Raw genomic sequence first — 20061 nt, 5'->3', positions numbered from 1 at the left:
CCATGTTCAGATGCCATCATCTCTTTTTCTTGGGATGGATAGCATTTTTCATCATAATAATTTTCATAAAGCTATAAATAGCTTTGGTTAATTCATCTAAAACATATCTTTTGATCATTTGTCAATTAGGGAATGGCCCTTATTTTTATAAATTTAACTCAATTCTTTATATGTTTGAGAAATTAGGGCTTTATCAGAGAAATTAGCTTCAATTTTTTTCCAGTTACTATTGCTTACTGTATTTCCCTCCATTTTATTTCCCTGCCACTGTTTTTTTTTCTATTCTCTCTCTCCTTTCACCTTGTTCCTCCTCAAAAATGTTTTGCTTCTGAACACCTCCTCCCTGAATCTGCCCTCCCTTTTATCATCCCACTCCCTCTTCTCTTACGCCTTTTCCCTCCTACTTTCCTGTAGGGTAAGATAGATTTTTATACCCAATTGTGTGTGTATGTTATTCCTTCCTTGAGCCAATTTTGATGAGAGTTAGGTTCAATTGCTCTCCCTCACCTCTCCTATCATCCCTTGCAATGTAAAAACTTATTGCTTTTTTTATGTGAAGTAATTTACCCCATTCTATCTCTCCCTTTATCTTTCTCTGAGTATATTCTTCTCTCATTCTTTAATTTTATTTTTTAGATATCATCCCTTCATATTCAACTCACACCTTTATCCTCTGTCTACATATACTCCTTCTAAATCCCCTAATAATGAGAAAGGTCTTATGAGTTATAAATATCATCTTCCCATATAGGAATGTAAACAGTTTAACTTTATTAAGTCCCTTATGATTTCCCTTTCCCTTTTACCTTTTTATGCATCTCTCAAGTCTTGTATTTGAAAGTCAAATTTTCTATTCAGCTCTGGTCTTTTAATCAAGAATGTTTCATCTCTATCTCACTGAATATCCATTTTTCCCCTGAAGAATTATATATTTTCCTGGGTAGGTGATTCTTGGTTGTAATCCTAGCTCCTTTGCCCTCTGAAATATCATATTGCAAGACCTCTGATCCTTTGATGTAGAAACTGCTAAATCTTGCGTGATCCTTATTGTGGCTCCACCATACCTGAATTGTTTCTGGCTGGTTGCAATATTTTCTCTTTGACCTGAGAAGTCTGGAATTTTGCTATGATATTCTTGGCAGTTTTCATTTGAGATCTCTTTGAGGAGGTGATTGCTAATTGGTGGATTCTTTCAATTTCTATTTTACCCTCTGGTTCTAGAATATCAAGGCAGTTTTCCTTAATTATTTCTTGAAAGATGATGACTACACACTTTATTTTTATCATGGTTTTTAGGTAGATCAATAATTTTTAAATTACCTCTCCTGGACCTATTTTCTAGGTCAGTTGTTTTTCCATGATATTTCACATTGTCTTCTATGTTTTCATTCTTTTGGTTTTGTTTTACTATTACTTAATTTCTCATAAAGTCATTAAATTCCATTTACTTACTTCTACTTTTTAAGGAATTGTTTTCTTCACTGAGCTTTTAGACCTCCTTTTACACTTGTCCAGTTCTGCCTTTTGGCATTCTTCTCCTCTGAATTTTTGGACCTGTATTATCATTTGGCCCACTCTGTTTTTTAAGTTGTTATTTTCTTCAATATTTTTTTTGTGTCTCCTTTACCAAGCTGTTGACTAATTTATCATGATTTTCTTGCATCACTCTCATTTGTTTTCTCAATTTTTCCTCTACTTCTATTATTTGATTTTCAAAATGTTTTTGGAGTTCTTCCATGGCCTGAGCCAATTCAGATTTTTCTAGGAGACTTTGGACATAAGAGCTTTGACTTTGTTGTCTTCTTCTGGATGTGTGTTTTGATCTTCCTTCTCACCATAGTAATTTTCAATACTCAAAGGGGTTTTTTTTTGTTGTAGTTTGCTCCTTTTCCCAGCCTGTTACTTGACTTTTAAATCTTTGTTAACGTAGGGCTCCATTTCCAAGGTGGAGGGCACACTGGCCCAAGCTTCAGGGGTATTGCGCAGCTGTTTTCAGAGATACATCTAGGGATCTCTAAGTTTTTAATTCTTCCAAAGTTGTATGATCTAAGGAGAAGTGTTTACTACTCTCCTGGCCTGTGCTGTGATCTGAGTGACAAAAAGCTCTCTTTTCTGCCCTGGAACCATGAGGAGGGTACCCTCTCCACTGTGGCTGTAAGCTCTACTATGCTAGTCCTTCTACTCACCCTGGGGCTGCCACCTAGGACTATGACCTAGATCCAAACATGAGCAAAGAAATTGAGTCCTGCCTCAGTGCTAGCAAAAAGACTTCTGTAATCTCCTTCTGACCAATTGTTTGATCCCCTTACTATCTGTGGGCTGAGAGCTCTGGAAACTGCCACTGCTGCTGCTGATTCAGTGGCTCCTAAGACCCGCTCCTATGGCTGTGACGGTGCTGGTGTGGCCTGTGCTAGACTTAGCTCAACTGTAAAATGGAGATAATAATAAGTACCTACCTCCTAGAGTTGTTGTGAGGATCAAATGAGATTGTATTTATAAAATGCTTAGCATAGTGTCTAGTGCATAGCTGGTGCTTAATAAATGCTTATTACCCTCTCTCCCCTTTTCTTTACTCAGTTAGAAGTCTCTGTGGAAGGACCACTCTATTTTTTCCTGTTGGTCTAGTTAGTTATACAGAAAGAGTTTGACCTATCCCCTGTCATTAAAAAGGAACACATCTCTAAACAATTCCATCTTTCATCATCTTCCAAAAACTATGCTTTGGTACCCAAGTTCTTTATGGAAAAGATACTTCCTGGGAAAGAAGTATCCCCAGGTCCCTCTTCTACCACCACTACCCCCATTCTTGGGTAGAGAAATATAAGGATGACTATTTAATACCTTACTGTCAGCAAGGTAGAATGGCTTTATCAGTTCCAGATGACATCAAGCAAAGGGGGGAACCAGCCTGCTTGTGGCATATCCAGCACCCATATGCCAAGGTATCACTGCCCTGTGTGGACCATGACACTGATGAAGTCAGCAAGGACCACATGAGATGGCTTAGGCTGCTCAAAGTGGATCTGACCATCCAGATAAAAACTTGGGCTCCTCCTCCTGTCCATAGCTGGCTTCTCAAAGCAGAAACTCATCCAACAGCCAGTCATCTCTGATGAAATCAGAAGTTCATAGTTATAGAACCAGGACATATGGCCTGCTTATAGATCCTGAAGACCTCTGGGCCTTGACATCTCTCTCTGCCTTGTCTTTAGGACTTCCAGATATTTCCATATACCCTACAGTTGAACTTTAAGTGGTATTTCCTCAATTACTGTGTAAGTTCCTTGGGAGCAACAACTGCATTTTTCTATTCCTATACTCAGCACAGTGATTGGCACATAGGAGATGTTTCGGCTTTTTTTTTTCAAGTGTGCCTGTTCAATTGAATTCCGTTGCTGGTGGAGGGAATAACCACACCAGAAAAATTACAGATATTTTGAAGTATTGATATAAGTTGTTGTTATTTTATTATTGTTGTTGTTGTTGTTATTGTTATTATTTAGGCTTAATCATGTCTAATGGCCAAGGGTGGAGACAGCAAAGAAGATTCGCCTTAATGACACTAAGGAACTTTGGCTTGGGAAAGAAGACCCTAGAAGATCGCATGCGGGAGGAGGGCAGGTATCTCACTGAGGCTATCAGGGAAGAAAAAGGTGAGCACTGGTCAGGCAGAGATATTTTCAATTGCCTCTGATTGTCCTTTTGGCCACATGATCATTAAAGAGAATTTGTAACTGTGGGTGGAAGGAGCAGGGGAAGAGACGTCATCCCTGGACTGGGGACAGGCAAAATACCCCCACACCCTTCAAGGAATGTTTTCAATATAACTTTTATTTTAAACTTATATGCAAAATGAAAAAAGGAGAAAAAAATTTCCATGTGCATAGCAGACCATAGGAGAGGATTCAATATAAAATAATAAATTTCCATTTTAAGAAAACTTATGTAATAAGTACTAGATATTGTTTTTAAAGTTGCTCATCTTCTCTTTGCTTATTTATTTCTCCCTTCCTTTCTTTTGTTCTCTGCTGTGTACTTTTTACTTTATTTTTTCCTCTCCCCCCCACCCCATTCTTAGGAAGGTCACAATTAAGTGTGGATATATAGACACATATACATATATACATGAATACACATATATACATATATACATATACCTAGATACATATAAATATATACATTCATATACATATATGTAAGACCATCTTGTGCTTTTTTCCACCTGTCATCTGTGTCTCTCACAGTGGATAGCATCTTTCTTCAAAAGTCCAAGTTTTTCCATCTTTTTCTACATCAACCATCTCATCACTTCTTATATCACAGCAGAATTTCAACTCAATCACATCCTATCTGAGATCTTATCTATGAAAGTTTTCCCCCCAATTTTCTTCATTCCTTCTATTTATGACTACATAGATTTCATTTATACAAGAAACATTAAATTTAAAGTAATATAATATAGTTTATTGTCTGATACTTCTGAATTTACTTTCTTTATATCTTTTTTCCTCCTGGTTTCTTTGAAGTTCCTTACCTAATGCTCTTCCAAATGAACTTTACTTTATATATTTTTTCTAAACACTAAAATAATTTTTGGCAATTTAAAATTGGGATGATGTTGAATAGTTTGGTAAAATTGTCATTTTAAAAATTTTATTGGCTTTACCTACTCATGAACAATAAATATTATTTCAATTATTTAAATTAAATTTATTTGTATAAAAAAGTGTGTTATGTTTATGTTCATATCATTCCTGTTTTGTTTTGACAGGTATAATCAGGTATTTTATACTATCTGGCATTTTAATTGATCTAAAACTACATTGAATAATATTCCTGGCACAATATAGTTTCTTTATTTTTCACTTTTGATTAAATATACCTTAATTGTGTCTGAGACAAGATTACTATCCCTCCTTTTTTAAATAATAAATTCTACAACTGCCCTTTATCTTTTCTTTGTCTGTCTCTCATTTTTATAATGTTTCCTGATAGCAACATATTGTTGAATTCAATTTTTCAATGCTATCTATTTCCATTTTATGGGTAAATTCATTCCATTAACATTCTAAGCTACAATTGCTTGTGTATTTACTTCCTTCTTATTTTTCCTCACTATCCTTCTCACCCTGTTTACCCAATATCTCCTCACTTCTCTGCTTTACTTCTAACCACCATCTTGCCCTCCTATTCCTTAATCTACCCAGTCCTCTAAAAGTCTTTCTCTTATCTTCTCCCCCCTCCCTATTCCATACCCTCCTATTTCTTTTGTAATTTAAAAGACTTTTATAGCCTTATACATACACACATATACATACATATATGCATATATACATATATATATAATACATATTTTCTCTCTTTAACCCATTCCCAATTAGAGTAAGTTTCCAGCACTCCCCACACTCCTACTTTACTAGCTTCTTCTGTATTAATATTTTCCTTTTATGCCTCAATTACTCCTTTTTATTTCTCCCAACACAATTTTATTTTTTTATAATCACCCCATCATACTTAGATCAGCCCAAGCCTTTTTTTCACACACAAAATATAAATGACAGTCATATATTTTCACACATAAGTAAGCAAGTTGACCTTATTGAATCTCTTACATTTGGTCTTTAATGTCTGCCCTTATATTTCTCCTGGATATCATATGTCAAAATTTCCCTTAATTACTAGCATTTTTGTCATAAAAAAACCTGAAAGTCTTTCAGTTCTTAAATGTACAATTTTTCTTTCAGGATAATATTTAATTTTGCTGGGTAAGTTAGCCTTGGTCAGAACCTCAGGTCTTAAGCTCTATGGAATATAGTATTCCATAGACCTATGGTCCTTCAATGTAGTAGCTGTTAGGTCTTGTTTAATCCTTACTATAGCTCTGTGATATTTAAACTTTTTTTTTCTTGTTGCCTCCAATATTTCCTCCTTAACCTGGGAGCTTTGACACTTGTCCATGATATTCCTGTAAGTTTTCCTGCTGTGATTTCTTTCAGGTGGTGATGTGTGGACTTTTTTTCTATTTCTAAGTTGCCTTCTTGTTCTAGAATTTCAGGGCAATTTTCCTTGATAATTTCTTGTAATATTGTATCAAGACTCATTTTTTAATCATATTTCTGGGTAGTCTAACTATTCTTATATTATTTTTCCTTGATCTGTTCTCTAGATCAGTTTTTTAATGAGATGTTTCATTTTCTTTACTATTTTTTTCATTGTTTTGATTTTGTTTTATAATTTCTTGGTGTGTTACTTCATTAGCTTACTCTTGCCAAATTCTAGTTTTCAAGGAAATATTTTCTTTCTTAAGTTTTTGATTCTCTATTTTAAGTTGGTTGACTTTTCATAATTTTCTTGATTTTCTTGGATTGCTCTTTTTTGTCAACCTTTCTTATTTGATTTTTAAACTTCTTTTTGAGTTCTTCCAAGAACTCTCTCTCTCTCTCTCTCTCTCTCTCTCTCTCTCTCTCTCTCTCTCTCTCTGTCTTTTGGTTTTGTGCTGGGGACCATTTGAAATTTCTTATTAAAAAGGGATTGTCTTTTTTTTTAGCTCCATTATCTTCTTCTGTGTATAATCCCAGATCTTCTCTATGCCCACAGTTACTACCTATGGTTGGGTTCCTTCTCCTTTGTTCACTCACTCACTCAATTACTTATTTATTGTCTGTTTATTATTTTATTTTTTTTTTAGAAGTTATTGATATAATCAAGTTGTAGTCCAAAAGTATGGGGAATGATGCCCAAAGTCTCAAATGTATCTTAGTGTTATTTTCTGAGGTCTATTTTGGGGCCCTACCTTGGGCTCTCCCCTCTTCTCCCAAGCCAGGGCTAGAGCCCCACACCCACACTGGCCCACAAATTACCTTCCTCCCTGTGGTTCCCTGGTGGCTGCTAACTACAACTGTCCTTTCTGACCCAGAACTGAAACTATGTACTCTACTCTCTTGCAAGTGCCCACAGCCACCAGGAGCCCTGTCCCTTGCTACTATACTTACCAGGTATGTTCTGGCTTCTTCTTTCTATAGCCATAGCCCAGGATGCATTTATTCAACACAGTTGTGCCTGGCATCCCTCAAAAGTGGAAGGAGCTTTAATCTTCTACAGAGCCATCATACCCCCCCCCATACACACAACTGTCTGAAAAATGAAAGTTTCTAAGGCTGAGGCTGCCTCTCAATCCAGCTGCCCCCAGGAGTTTTTTTTTTTTTGATTCTACGGAGTCATCTTGGAGGTGTTTGCACTTTACTCAGGTCACACCTTTACCCCTGGAGGTTGAGTCTTTCCTGTGATCTTCTCAAATTGTCTTAGGAGAACAACTGCTTTATAGTGTGTTTATTTCTGCTGCTCTGAGGCAATGTGCTACCTTTTTTGGAGAGGAAATTTGGAGAGCTGAAAGTTTTCAGACTTACTCTGCCATCTTCCCAGAATCCCCTCCAGGGAATGTTTTCAAAGACCCAACATAGTTCTCCAGGAAGAAATGATGCAGTAAGCAAAGAAGGGAACACTCGATGGTTCATTTTCTTGTATGCCATTATAATTATGTTCTGCCAATAACACATAGACCCTACATGGTTCAACTCTTCACTACACATGGAGCATTGTCTTGGTTGTCAATTCTAGGAACTCCCTATACACCCCCCTCAACACATCTGCCTCTTTTTTCTCCTGCTACCCTTCTCTAACTCTTTCTTTTTCCTAATCACTTTTCTTCTTTTCTACTTACTAAATCCATTTCATTTTCTCTGTATCTTCCTTCTTATTCCTTTTTTCTTTTCTGCCTTGCTCTACTCTTCCTAATTCTTAGGGAGAAATATCTATATCTATATCTATATATATGTATATGTACATATATATATATAAAATACATATATATATACACACACACACACATACATATGCATATATACACATATAGGTATACATATTACTGTCTTGATTTTTTTAAATTTTGATGGTTTTTCAATTAATCATTTATTTTATTTCTTTCTTCCTCCTCCCACTGGAAAACAAAAGAAAACAAAACCAAACCCTAGTGACAAATATCACAGTCAATCAAAACAAATTCTTACATTGGCCATTCCCAGAAAGATATATCTCATTGTATAACCTAAGACCATCACCTGTCTCTCAAGAGGTGGGTAGCAGATGTCATCATTGATACTCTGGAATTATAGTTGGCACTGCATTGAAACAAGCTCTTAAGTCTACCCAAGTTATCTTTCTCTTCACAATATTGTTATTATAGACATTCATTCTTCATCATTCCTCTGCTTTCTATGCTTCTTCTTTTCCCTTCTCTTCCTCCTATTATCCTCATTCTACATTCCCTTTCTCTTCTTCTGTTGCTTCTTCTTATCATCATAAATTTAAGGTATGAATAAATCTTGGAGCCCAGCAATCCAACCCTCCCCCCCCCATTCTGCAGATAACTAAACTGAGGAGTGGAGCAGTGTTGGGGATCTGTAAGGATGTAGAGGGCCACAGGCTGTTCATGAGGTCTCACTGACGGAGGAGGTCCCTCTCCAGTGCTGATCTCTGACCAAAAGTCACCTGGTTCAGTGCTCCATTGTATGGATCTTTAACAATCTTTAACTCCCCTAGTTATTATATGGTCATTAACAGTCTATTCTGGGATTGGAGTCAGATAAGTGCACAGGATGTGCATGCACTGTCCTTGAGCACAGCATGGGCTTATACGTCATTGTAACTTGAGAAAGAGTTCCTGGTTATTTTACTATATAAGTAAGTGCTTTGCTAAAAATAAACAGAGTTGCTTCCATCTTGTCTCCTGCCTCATCAATGTGCATTCGAGATAGAAGGTTAAGCTGGTCTTATCCCTTCAAAGTTAGTATAGGATCCTGGCTCTTGTGGTGACCTGAATTAGTTGTGCACAACAGAGCAGTTAAGTGACTTTCCCAAGGTTAGTCAGTCAATATGTATTTATCAGGTGCATACTATATTCCAGGCACTGTGCTAAATCCTGAGGATACAAAGAAAGGAAAAAGAGAGTCCCTGTCCTCAAGGAGTTCCTAGTCTAAGGGAGGAGAGGGGAGACAACATGCAAACATCCATGCACAAGTACAACATAAACATGAGAAAGTGGAAATAATCAACAGTGGGAAGGCACTAGAACTAATGCACCCAGATAGTAAATGCCTGAAGTAGGATTTGAGTAAATGTGTGAGGTAGGCTGGGTCTTTCTGGCCCCAGGTCCAGTACCTTATGATCTACCTTACACTGCCTCCCTTCCTTATTCACCGTCTCACACCTTTTCTTTTAATTCCAGTATCACCAGTTGTATTTTCACCTCTACTACCCACATGCATGCAAGTAGTCCATAGGAGTATATAGTCATGGGTATTGGTATATGAACACATACATCTATGGACACACATTTACATGTGTGCCCATGCCCATTACACAGATGGGCACATCTTTGCACATACTATATCAGACATAGAATCTTAAATAAAGGCAGGAAGGGCCCCCAGAGGTCATCTAGTCCAAACCTCTCATTTTACTGATGAACAAATGGAAGCAAAGACAGATAAAGTAACTTGCCCAAAGCCACATAGGTAACCTATGCTGAAACATAATATGCCAATGACATCCCAAGTCTTGACTAAAACGTTAAAAATTGGACATGTTCTTTTCTTTTTTTTCCCCTTCTCACATCTATTGAAGCAATAGTTGAATATAGACAATAATAATAAAGCAGATGTGTGCTGGTGAGTCGGGAGGGGGAGAAGGTGAGGAAAAAAGTGTTTAAGAGAAAAAAGTAGAAACCTCTGTTGGTTCCTCTAATAGAACATAAGTGAAATGAGGAATAGCCTGTTCTCTTTCTCTTCTGGTCAATAGGACAGCCTTTTGACCCCAACTTTCAGATCAAAAATGCTGTTTCCAATATCATCTGCTCCATAACTTTTGGGCATCGCTTTGAGTACCATGATTCTCAGTTCCAGGAGCTGCTGAAGAGTTTGGATAATGTTATTATCCTCTCAGGAACGTGGGAGAGTCAGGTAATAGACCATCCCTTCCTCAGCAGAGCTGGCTCAACCTCAATTCAGCCATGTATTTCCTTCATGGGGAAAAGAAACAAACATGACTTTGAGAAGTTGACAGGAGCCAAATCAGCTTGTGTAAAAGAGATTGAAAAGGAAAGAGGATAGAAATTAGATTTTTATAAAAAATGATATGAAAGAATATGCCTGGGAGATCCAATGCTTCTCCAGAACACTGTGATCTACAAATTATCAGAAAAAAATTCTATACATTTTAATTTTTTCTCAGATATGTGCCAAGATTATTAATTTACAAACATTTGTTAAGCACCTGCTGTGTTCTAGGTATTGTGCTAGGAGATGTGGATACAATGACAAAAATGAAACAGCCCCTGACTTCAGGTGGTTTACATTTTGTGGGAGGAAACAACATGCCCTCAAATAAGTATGTATGTAACTAACTAACTAAATAAATAAATAAATAAGTGAGTAAGTAAGTAAGTAAATAAATAAATAAATAAATAAGTACAATGGGGGAATATTGGGTAGAGGCAGATTTAAAAGCCAGGAAGACCGAGAAAGACTTCATGGAGAAGCTATATCTTGAGCAGAATTTGAGGGAAACCACTAATTTAACCCTAACCTCTACAGGAGACGTGGGAGAGAGAAAGAGAGAGATGGGGAGGAGGGAATGAAGGCAGAATGGAGGGAGGGAAGAAGAGAAGGAGGTTCAGAGATAGAGACAAAAGGTATAAACAGACAGCTACAGAAACAGAATGAGAGACAGATATAGAGAAGAGACACAATCAGAGAGACATGAATAATTTAAGTGCTTACATGTTTGGTTTGTGAACAGCTTGATATACATTAGCCCCCACCTAGGTACCTTTGCACTGGCTGTCCCTCATTCCTGAAATGTTCTACCTCTTCACATTCCCCTCCTGACTTCCTTCAAGAATCAGCTCAAATTTCACCATCTACAGCAAGATGGTTTCCCAGTCCCTCTAGCTGCTAGTGACTTCTCTTGTGAGATTACCTTTCAACCACTCTGCATATATCTTGCATGTATCTAGTTACTTCCATGGCATCTCTCCCATTAAAATGTGATTTTCTTGAGGACAGGGACTGGCCTTTTTCTTCCTTCCTTTGTGTGACTGGAACTTAATGCAATGCCTGCACTATCATAAGTATTTAATAGATATTTGTTGATTGGCTGATTTCTTTAGATCCCTCACAATGACCCTTTGAGTCATTATTACCCTCATTTTATGGATTAGGAAACTGAGGTTGTGAGAGGTTAATGACTTTCCTCACAGCTAACACATGTGAGGCAAAATTCTAACTCAGGTCTTCCTGAGTCTTACTCCAGCACTCCATTTACTCTCCCTCTTAGTTGGTCAGTGAGTGAGCCTCAGGAAAAGAGTCACTGGCTGAAAATTTCTGTTAACTTCTCAGGAATCTGGCTATGGAAGAAAATGAGGGAAAATGTGAATGAGAGTACATATTATTTCACTAAAAGGAGCAAAACATAAATTCAGAAGGGAATTCAGTGGGGCTATCAGGGAAATACAAACCCAAATGCTTTCAATTTCCCTATAAAGAATCTCTCTCATCCTCTTTTTTTTTTTTTTGCAAGTTATGAGGCTGCCTAGATTGGTGACATCTTGAAAGAGTTATTTAGGTGCATCAGGATATTGCCAAGGGGCTGATGTATGAAACAAGAGATGGTTGGATGTTAGCTTGGGAGTTAGGAGAGAAGCAGTATGCGAGAGAAAAAAACAAACTATGGTTATAGGGAGAGTGGATTTCAGAAGTAGTAAGACATGGAATTAAGTGGTTAGACATGTGATTAAGATAAATTCCATGACCCAAAATAAGCTCAAGAACCCTGGCCTGACTTGGGGTGAGGAAGATGAAGAGATAGGCAGCCTAGCTGTTGACACTCATTCCTCCTCCCACACCCCCTTTTATGTTATTTAGCTCTTCAATATGTTTCCTTCGATAATGAAATTCCTGCCAGGATCTCACCAACAGCTCTTTAGAGAATGGAAAAAGCTAGAGACTTTTGTAGAACATGTGATCCAACAACACAAGGAAGACCTGAACCCAGAGGAGACCCTGGACTACATTGACGCTTACCTGAAGGAGCTGTCCAAGGTAATGAAAACAACACAGAAAGTGGGTGTTGTGTGCGTTAAAAACAATAATAAAGTGCAGAATTGGGGGGATAAGTGTGCTGAAATTCTCCAAACTTTAAATCTGCCTAATAATGTAAATATATTTCCTCAGTGACAACCTTGGGAGGTACAGAGTAGATGTAATGGAGCTTGCTAGTGAAAAGCTCACAGTTTTGATGTAGAACTGGAAGGGATCATAGGGATCATTGAGTTTAACCCCCTGATTTTATGGGGGGGGACTGAGGCATAGAGAGGTTAATTGATTTGCTCCAGTCACACAGCTATTAGGAATCTGAGGCTGGATTTAAACTCAGCTCTTTCTGTCTCCAAGTCTGTCTCTCCTGGCTTCTAAAGCTGCCTGTACCAAATTTTTCCCCATTGTATTTGTTTATTAATTTACTATTTATTTTTCATTTATTTATTTATTTGTTTGTTTGTTTGTTTACATATGCTTTTCTTTGAGGGCATCTGCACTCTTTTTCATTAAAACCTACTCTGGTTGTGATTAAGCCTTGGCTCTAATATTTCATTTCTTTGAATTCATCTCTGCATCTCACTTTTCTCATCCGTGACATTAAAATATTCTACCTATCCAGTTCTTTCATTTATTAGTCCTGTAATTCTGAACCATTCCCCTATGTCTCTGAGATTTAGTTTTTTCACCTCTAAAACACATATCCTACCTACCTGCATGGATTTGGTGAGAAAATTACTCTCAATAAGCCTCCCAACCCAATGGAAATAGGAGTCTCACAGGTAGAATCAAGATGGTGCTAAAAAGGCAAGAAGTTGCCAAAGCTCTCTCTAGTTTCCTTGGATATAATTTTAAATCCAGCAACAAAATGGATTTTGGAGTGAAAGAATCCACAAAAGGAAAGGCTCAAACAACTTTACAATCCAAAATTACTTAGGACTGCAGGATAGGCCTGTCTCTTGAGTAAAATGAGAGCACAGCCCAGTGCAGGCACCATCAGTGCAAGCCAGTGGGAGGCCCTAGCCCCAGCACAGATCAGGACCCCAGCTCAGCAGAGAAGTAGCACAGCAGACAAGATGTGAGGCCTGCAGCCTTGATGCAGCAGGTAAGCTACCAGCCCCTGAAGTCTGGTGCAACAGGCACTAATAGGTCAGATGATTCCAGTACAGCAGAGGAGTATATGGCAAAATGCATTAAAAAACAGAATCTTACACTATGCTATTTAAAAGAAACATATCTGAAGCAAACACACACATACGCACATGCACACACACACACACACACACACACACACACACAAAGTAAATGTAAAGGGCTGAAGCTGAATATATTATGCTCCTTGCTGAATTTAAAAAAAAAAAAAGGAAAGGGTAGCAATCATGATCTAAGAAAAAGCCAAAAGGGCAGCTAGGTGGCACAGTGGACAGAGTACCGGCCCTGAAGTCAGGACTTCAAATCCCACCTCAGACCAGAATAGTTGACACTTACTAGCTGTGTGACCCTGGGCAAGTCACTTAACCCCAATTGCCTAAAATAAATAAATAAAGTAAAAAAGAAAAAGCCAAAGCAAAAATAGGTCAAATTAAAAGAAACAAGAAAGAAAACTATGTCTTGCTAAAAGGCACCATAGAAAATGAAGTAATATCAAAACTAAAAATTTATGTGCCAAATGGTATTGCATCCAGTTTTATAAAAGAGAAAGTTAAATGAGTTACAGGATGAAGTAGACAATAAAACTATAGTAGTGGAAGACCTCTACTTTCACTTTGCAAGACTAAGAAAGAACTGATGGATATGAATAAAATTTTAGAAAACTGAGATATGATGAATCTATGGAGAAAAATAAATGGGGATAGAAAACAATGTACACTTTTCTCAGCAGCACATGGCACTCACACAAAAATTGACCATGTATTAAAGGATAAAATCCTTAGAATCCAATGCAGAAATGCAGAAATATGAAATGCATCATTTTCAGATCATGGTGTAATAAAAATACACTTGAAAAGGGGTAATGGAAAGATAGATTAAAATCAATTGGAAACTAAATAATCTAATCCTAAAGAATGAGCGGGTCAAAGAACAAATCAAAGAAACAATCATTAATTTCAACAAAGAAAATTATGATAATGAGACAAAATACCACCATTTTGGGATGCAACAAAAGCAGTACTTGGCAGAAATGTATGTCTCTAATTGCTTACATGAATAAAGTACAGGAAGAGATCAAAGAATTGGGCATGCAACAAAAAAAGCTGGAAAAAGAACGAATTAAAAATCCCCAGATAACATCAAACTGGAAATACTGAAAATCAAAGGAGAGATTAAGAACATTGAAAGTAAGAAACTAATAAATAAAAATCATAAATGGTTTTGTGAAAAAGAAAAAAAATAGATAAAACATTGGTTTATTTGATTAAATGAAGAAGAAAAACAAATTAATCTTATCAAAAACAAAAAGGGTAAATTTGCCACCAAATGATAAGGAAATAAAAAATAATAATTATGAGTTATTTTGCCAATCATGTGCAAACAAAGCTGATAATTAAGTGAAATGGATAAATATTTACAAAATATAGATTACCTAGATTAAAAGAAGATGAAAAAAATCTTAAATAACCCCATTTTAGAAAAAAGGAAATTGGACAATAAATGAACTCCCTAAGGAAAAAAAAATGGCCATGTCCAGATGAATTTGCAAGTGAATTCTATGAAAGAAGAATTAAAGAATCATTAATTCCAATACCATATAAACTATTTGGGAAAAATATGAAAAGGAGTCCTACAAAATTATTTTTTTATGACACAATATCATGCAGATAGCTAAACCAGGGGGAACCAAAAAAGAGAAAGAAAACTATAGACCAATTTCCCTGATAAATATTGATGCAAAAATTTTAGATACAATAATAGCAAGGAGATTACAGCCATATAACACAAAATTAATGCACCATGACCAGATGGGATTTATACCAGGACTATAAGGCTGGCTCAATGTTAAGAAAACCATGAACATAATTGACAATATAAATAACAAAACCAAAGGAAATCAATTAATTATCTCAGTAGAGGCAGAAAAACATTTTTACAAAATCCAACACCCATTCCTGTTTAAAACATTTAAAAAGGCATAGTAATAAATGGAGCTTTCCTTAAAATGATTGGTAGTATTTGTCCAAAACCATCAACAATCATTACCTATAACTGAGATACTAACATGAAAAAAATGGTCTAAATCACTTTTGATCAGAGAAAAGCCAAATAAAACAACTCTAAGGTACCACACAGCACCCCTCAGAATGGCTGATGTGAAAGAAAAGGCAAATGATAAACACTGTAGAAGATGGGGGAGAGTTGGAATATTAATGCAGTGCTGGTGGAGTTGTGAACATATCCAGCCATTATGAAGAGCAATTTCAAACTATGACCAAAGGCAATTGATCAATGTATACTCTTTGATCCAGCAATACCACTAGTAGGTCTATATTCCAAAGAGATCATAAAAAAGGGAAAAGAATGGACACATGCAAAAAGTACTTACGACAGTTCTTTTTGTGGTGGCTAAGAATTGGAAATTAAGGGAATGCCCCTCAGTTGGAAAATGGATAACCAAGTTGTTATATATAAATTTAATGGAATACTATTGTAGTATAAGAAATGATGGGCAGGTGGATTTCAGTGAAGCCTGGAAAGACTTGCATGAACTGATGCAAAGTAAAGTGAGCAGAACCATGAGAACATCATGCACAGTACCAGCAGTGCTGTGCAATGATCAACTACGATTGACTTTGCCCTTCTCAGCAAGACAATGATCCAAGAAAAGTCCAAAAGACTCATGATGGAAAATATTATTCACAACCAGAGAAAGAACTGATGAAATCTTAATGCAGATCAAAGAATACTATTTTCATTTTATTTTTTTTAATTTTGTGGTTTTCTTCCTTTTGTTTTATTTCTTCTTACACAACATGACTAATATGGAAATAGTTTACATGAATGCACATACATAACCTATATGAAATTGCTTACCATCTTAGTAAGGGGGAAGGGTGAGAAGAAGGGAGAAAATCTGGAATTCAAAATTTTATGTAAAAAGAATGTTTAAAACTGTTTACATGTAATTAGAAAAAATAATATAAAAAAAAGAAATATGAGTTCTCATTCTCAGGAACATTTACTGTATTCTTGGTGGTCAAAGGGAAGCCAAGCACCTGCCACCTCAACCTTTTCAAGACTCCAATGAGGATGCAACTCTTCATGCCTACAGAGAGACAATTTTTTGAGGTCAGAGATCTTTTTTTTGGATTAGCCAACTGATCCTTGCTTTTTTAATTTAAGGATAACATCCATTCAAGTTTTAATGAAAAAAACATAATCTTCTGTACCCTGGACCTCTTCTTGGCTGGAACAGAGACAACTGCAACCACTTTGAGGTGGGCACTGCTATATATGGCCCTTTATCCAGAGATACAAGGTACAGTGATGGCACCAGGCTTTGCACACCTATAGAATTCTGAACTATAACTATTTTTTTTTTGTTTAAATTGTTTATGATGTAAGGTCATTTTTAAAATTATTTAATTTATTTATTTTAAGTTTTTGACATTCACTTCCACAAGATTTTGAGTTCCAAATTTCCTCCCCATCTCACCCCTCCTTTACCCCAAGACAATGTGCATTCTGAAAATCCCTTCCCTTAATTTGCCCTCCCTTCTATCACTCCCCTTTCTCTTATCCCTTTTCCCTTCTATTTTCCTTTAGGGCAGGATAGATTTCCATACTCCATTGGCTGTATATCTTACTGCCCAGTTGCATGTAAAAAATAATTTTTAACAGTTGTTTTTAAAACTTTGGGTTCCAAATTCTCTCACTTCCTCCCTCCCCACCCACCTTCATTGAGAAGGCAAGCAACTTGATACAGGTTATACATGTGAAGTTATGCAAACCACTTCCATAGTAGTCATGTTGTGAAAAACTAACTATATTTCCCTTCATCCTATCCCACCCCTCATTAATTCTATTTTCCCTTTTGACCCTGTCCCTCCTCAAAAGTGTTTTCTTCTGATTACCCTCTCCCCCAATCTGCCTTCCCTTCTCTCACCCTCATCTCTCTCATCCCCTTTCTATGTATTTTCCTGTGGGTTAAGATAGATTCCCTACCCAATTGAGTGTGTATCTTATTACCTCCTTATGCCAAATCCAATGAGAATAAGATTCACTCATTCCCACTCACCTTTCCCCACTTCCCCTCCACTGTAAAAGCTTTTTTCTTGTCTATTTTATGTGAGATAATTTACCCCTTTCTACCTCTCCCTTTTTCTTCCCAGTATAATCCTCTCTCTCTCATTAATTTATTTTTTAGATATCACCCCTTCACCTTCAACTCACCCATGCTATCTCTCTCTCTCTCTCTCTCTCTCTCTCTCTCTCTCTCTCTCTCTCTCTCTCTCTCTCTCTCTCTTTCTCTCTATCTCTCTATCTATCCATATATTTTTCCTTCCAACTACCTTTATACTGACAAAGGTCTCATGAGTTACAAATATCATCTTTCTGCTTAGGAATGTGAACAGTTCAACTTTAATAAGTCCCTTATGATTTCTCTTTGCTGTTTACCTTTTCATGCTTCTCTTGAGTCTTGCATTTAAAGTAAATTTTTCTATTCAGCTCTGGTCTTTTCATCAAGAATCCTTTGCCTGTGCTTAAATCTGGGTCACAGTTCTGGGTGGCAGTCTTGGGGCCAGGAAGAGCATTGGCATGGTGGAGTGGGAATCCCTCTCACAGTTTCAAGGCAGAAAAGAATGCTTGTGGTCACTCATAGACCAGAGCACAGGCCAGGAAAGGAGTAAACACCTTGCTTCTGATCATATCACCTTAGAAGAACCGAAAATTTACAGGTCCCTAGGAGTGTAACTATTTTTGATTGAAAAAGGTATGTGATAAAAAAAAAAAGTAACATTTTAAAATATATTTGTATCCTATTAAATATGACAAATCTTTATAGATTTCAAATAGGAATATTTAAGTGAAGGATACATTGTTAACTCATTCTACAGAGGGTCCTAATAGATTTAGAATTGGAAGGTATCTTAGAAGCCATAAGGTCCAACTCCCTCATTTTACAGATGTAGAAACCAAGGCTGAGAGAAATTACATGATTTCCTCATGCCCCCACAAATAGGTAATTTCTGAGGTGGGATTTAAATGCAGGTCACCCTGACTTCCAGCCTAGGGCTCCATTTCCAGGGATACCTCTCCCTCAAGAGCTCCATGTTCTGAAAGTCATGGCATGATCAAAACTTCTATTTCCTTATCTACTATTCTATGACATGTATCATATCTTCCTTAAACTAAAGATCAGAATAAGGATCCATGGACCAAAAACAGCAATAACTGCTTGGAGACAGCCACAATTCTCACTTTGGAAACCCTTGGACTAGATGAACTTAGATTCCCCTTAAAGTACTACCCAGAATAGAACATCCCTTCTACCTGTCCAAGGCAATACCCCAAAGTAGCATTCTAAGCAGATATTTAGCATCATGGAAATCAAATCACGTACTTATGTGACTACTATGTGCCGAACACTGGGGACATTAGTACAAAGAGTAAAATAATACTTATTTTCAAAGATCTGGGGTGACAGACAATTGAATTAAGAGTCAGAAGTTTATTTTCTAGTCCAGGCTTCGCATCTAAGCAGTCATGAGACTTTGAGCAAGGCATTTCAGTCAATAAATGAACATTTATTAAGTACCTAATATGTGCCACAAATAGTCATTCTGCTCTATATCTTGTCACTGCATCTAGATGGTTGCAGAGGAAAGAGTGAGGTTGGTGACTTTGCACAGCCCTCCCTCATTTAAATCCCATTCACTTGGAAGTCATGGCATCACTTTCCTGGTGTCATTGTCCTCTTCAAGAACAAATGACAAACAACAGTATCTCACATCACCTAGTTGCCTTCAGCCACTACTGTCTCCTTCACCTCTAACTCACATCAAGAGGTTACCCTTAATTTTGCCAAGGTGCAAAAGATGCACAAAAGATCACATTCTATCCATTGGGGAATGATTTGTATTCTTATAAAGTTAACACAGTTCTCTATATATTTTAAAAATGAAACCTTTGTCAGAGACACTGGCTGTAAAAATTGTTTCCCAGCTTTCTGCTTTCCTTCTAATCTTCGTTGTATTGGTTTTGTTGGTGCAAAATATTTTTAATTTAATGGAATCAAAATAATCCATTTTATACCTTGCAATACTCTCTGTCTCATGTTTGGTCATATAAAGTATTCCTTGCTTTCCTAAATTGCTTATGGAATCACCCTTTATGTCTAAATCATGAATCCATTTCAACCTTATTTTATTATAGGGCACCATACTATTTTTCAGTTTTCCCAGAAGTTTTTGTCAAATAGTAAGTTCTTATCCCAGAATCTGGAATCTTTGGGTTTATCAAACAGTAGGTGACTATAGTTGTTGACTACGATGTTGTTTGTACCTTCCACTGATCCACTACTCTATTTCTTCGCCAGTACCAAATAGTTTTAATGATTGTGCTTTATAATGTAGTTTTAGATCTGGTACAGCTAGGCCACCAACGTTGGCATTTTTTTACCATAAGTTCCCTTGATATTCTGGACCTTTTGTTTTTCCGGATGAATTTTGCTATTATTTTCTAGCTATAAAATTTTTTTTTGGTAGTTTGATTGTTATAGCCCTGAATAAATAAATTAATTTAGACTCAATTATAATTTTTATTATATTACCTCAACATACTCATGAGCAATTGATATTTTCCCTGTTGTTTAGATCTTATTTTATTTGTGTGAAAATAGTTTTGTAATTGTTTTGATATAATTCTTGGGTTTGTTTTGGCAGATAGTCTCCCAAATAATTTATATTGTCTGCAG

The 20061-nt window shown here is 36.6% G+C and overlaps 1 protein-coding gene across 1 annotated transcript in view; it reads left to right on the top strand.

The window, feature by feature from the left end:
• Positions 1-20061, top strand: part of LOC110212976 (cytochrome P450 2J2-like) — a 59470-nt gene that overhangs the window by 16734 nt on the left and 22675 nt on the right. The window contains 5 exon segments of the mRNA XM_078156673.1: positions 82-86; positions 3504-3653; positions 9856-10016; positions 11979-12155; positions 16488-16623. Coding sequence (XP_078012799.1) covers positions 82-86; positions 3504-3653; positions 9856-10016; positions 11979-12155; positions 16488-16623 — 629 coding nt within the window.

Source organism: Phascolarctos cinereus, unplaced genomic scaffold (genome assembly GCF_003287225.1).
Source record: "Phascolarctos cinereus isolate Bilbo 61053 unplaced genomic scaffold, phaCin_HiC Scaffold_5;HRSCAF=322, whole genome shotgun sequence".
Taxonomy (NCBI): domain Eukaryota; kingdom Metazoa; phylum Chordata; class Mammalia; order Diprotodontia; family Phascolarctidae; genus Phascolarctos; species Phascolarctos cinereus.
The sequence above is the reverse complement of the archived record's forward strand: the minus strand, read 5'-3'. Positions and strand labels throughout refer to the sequence as shown.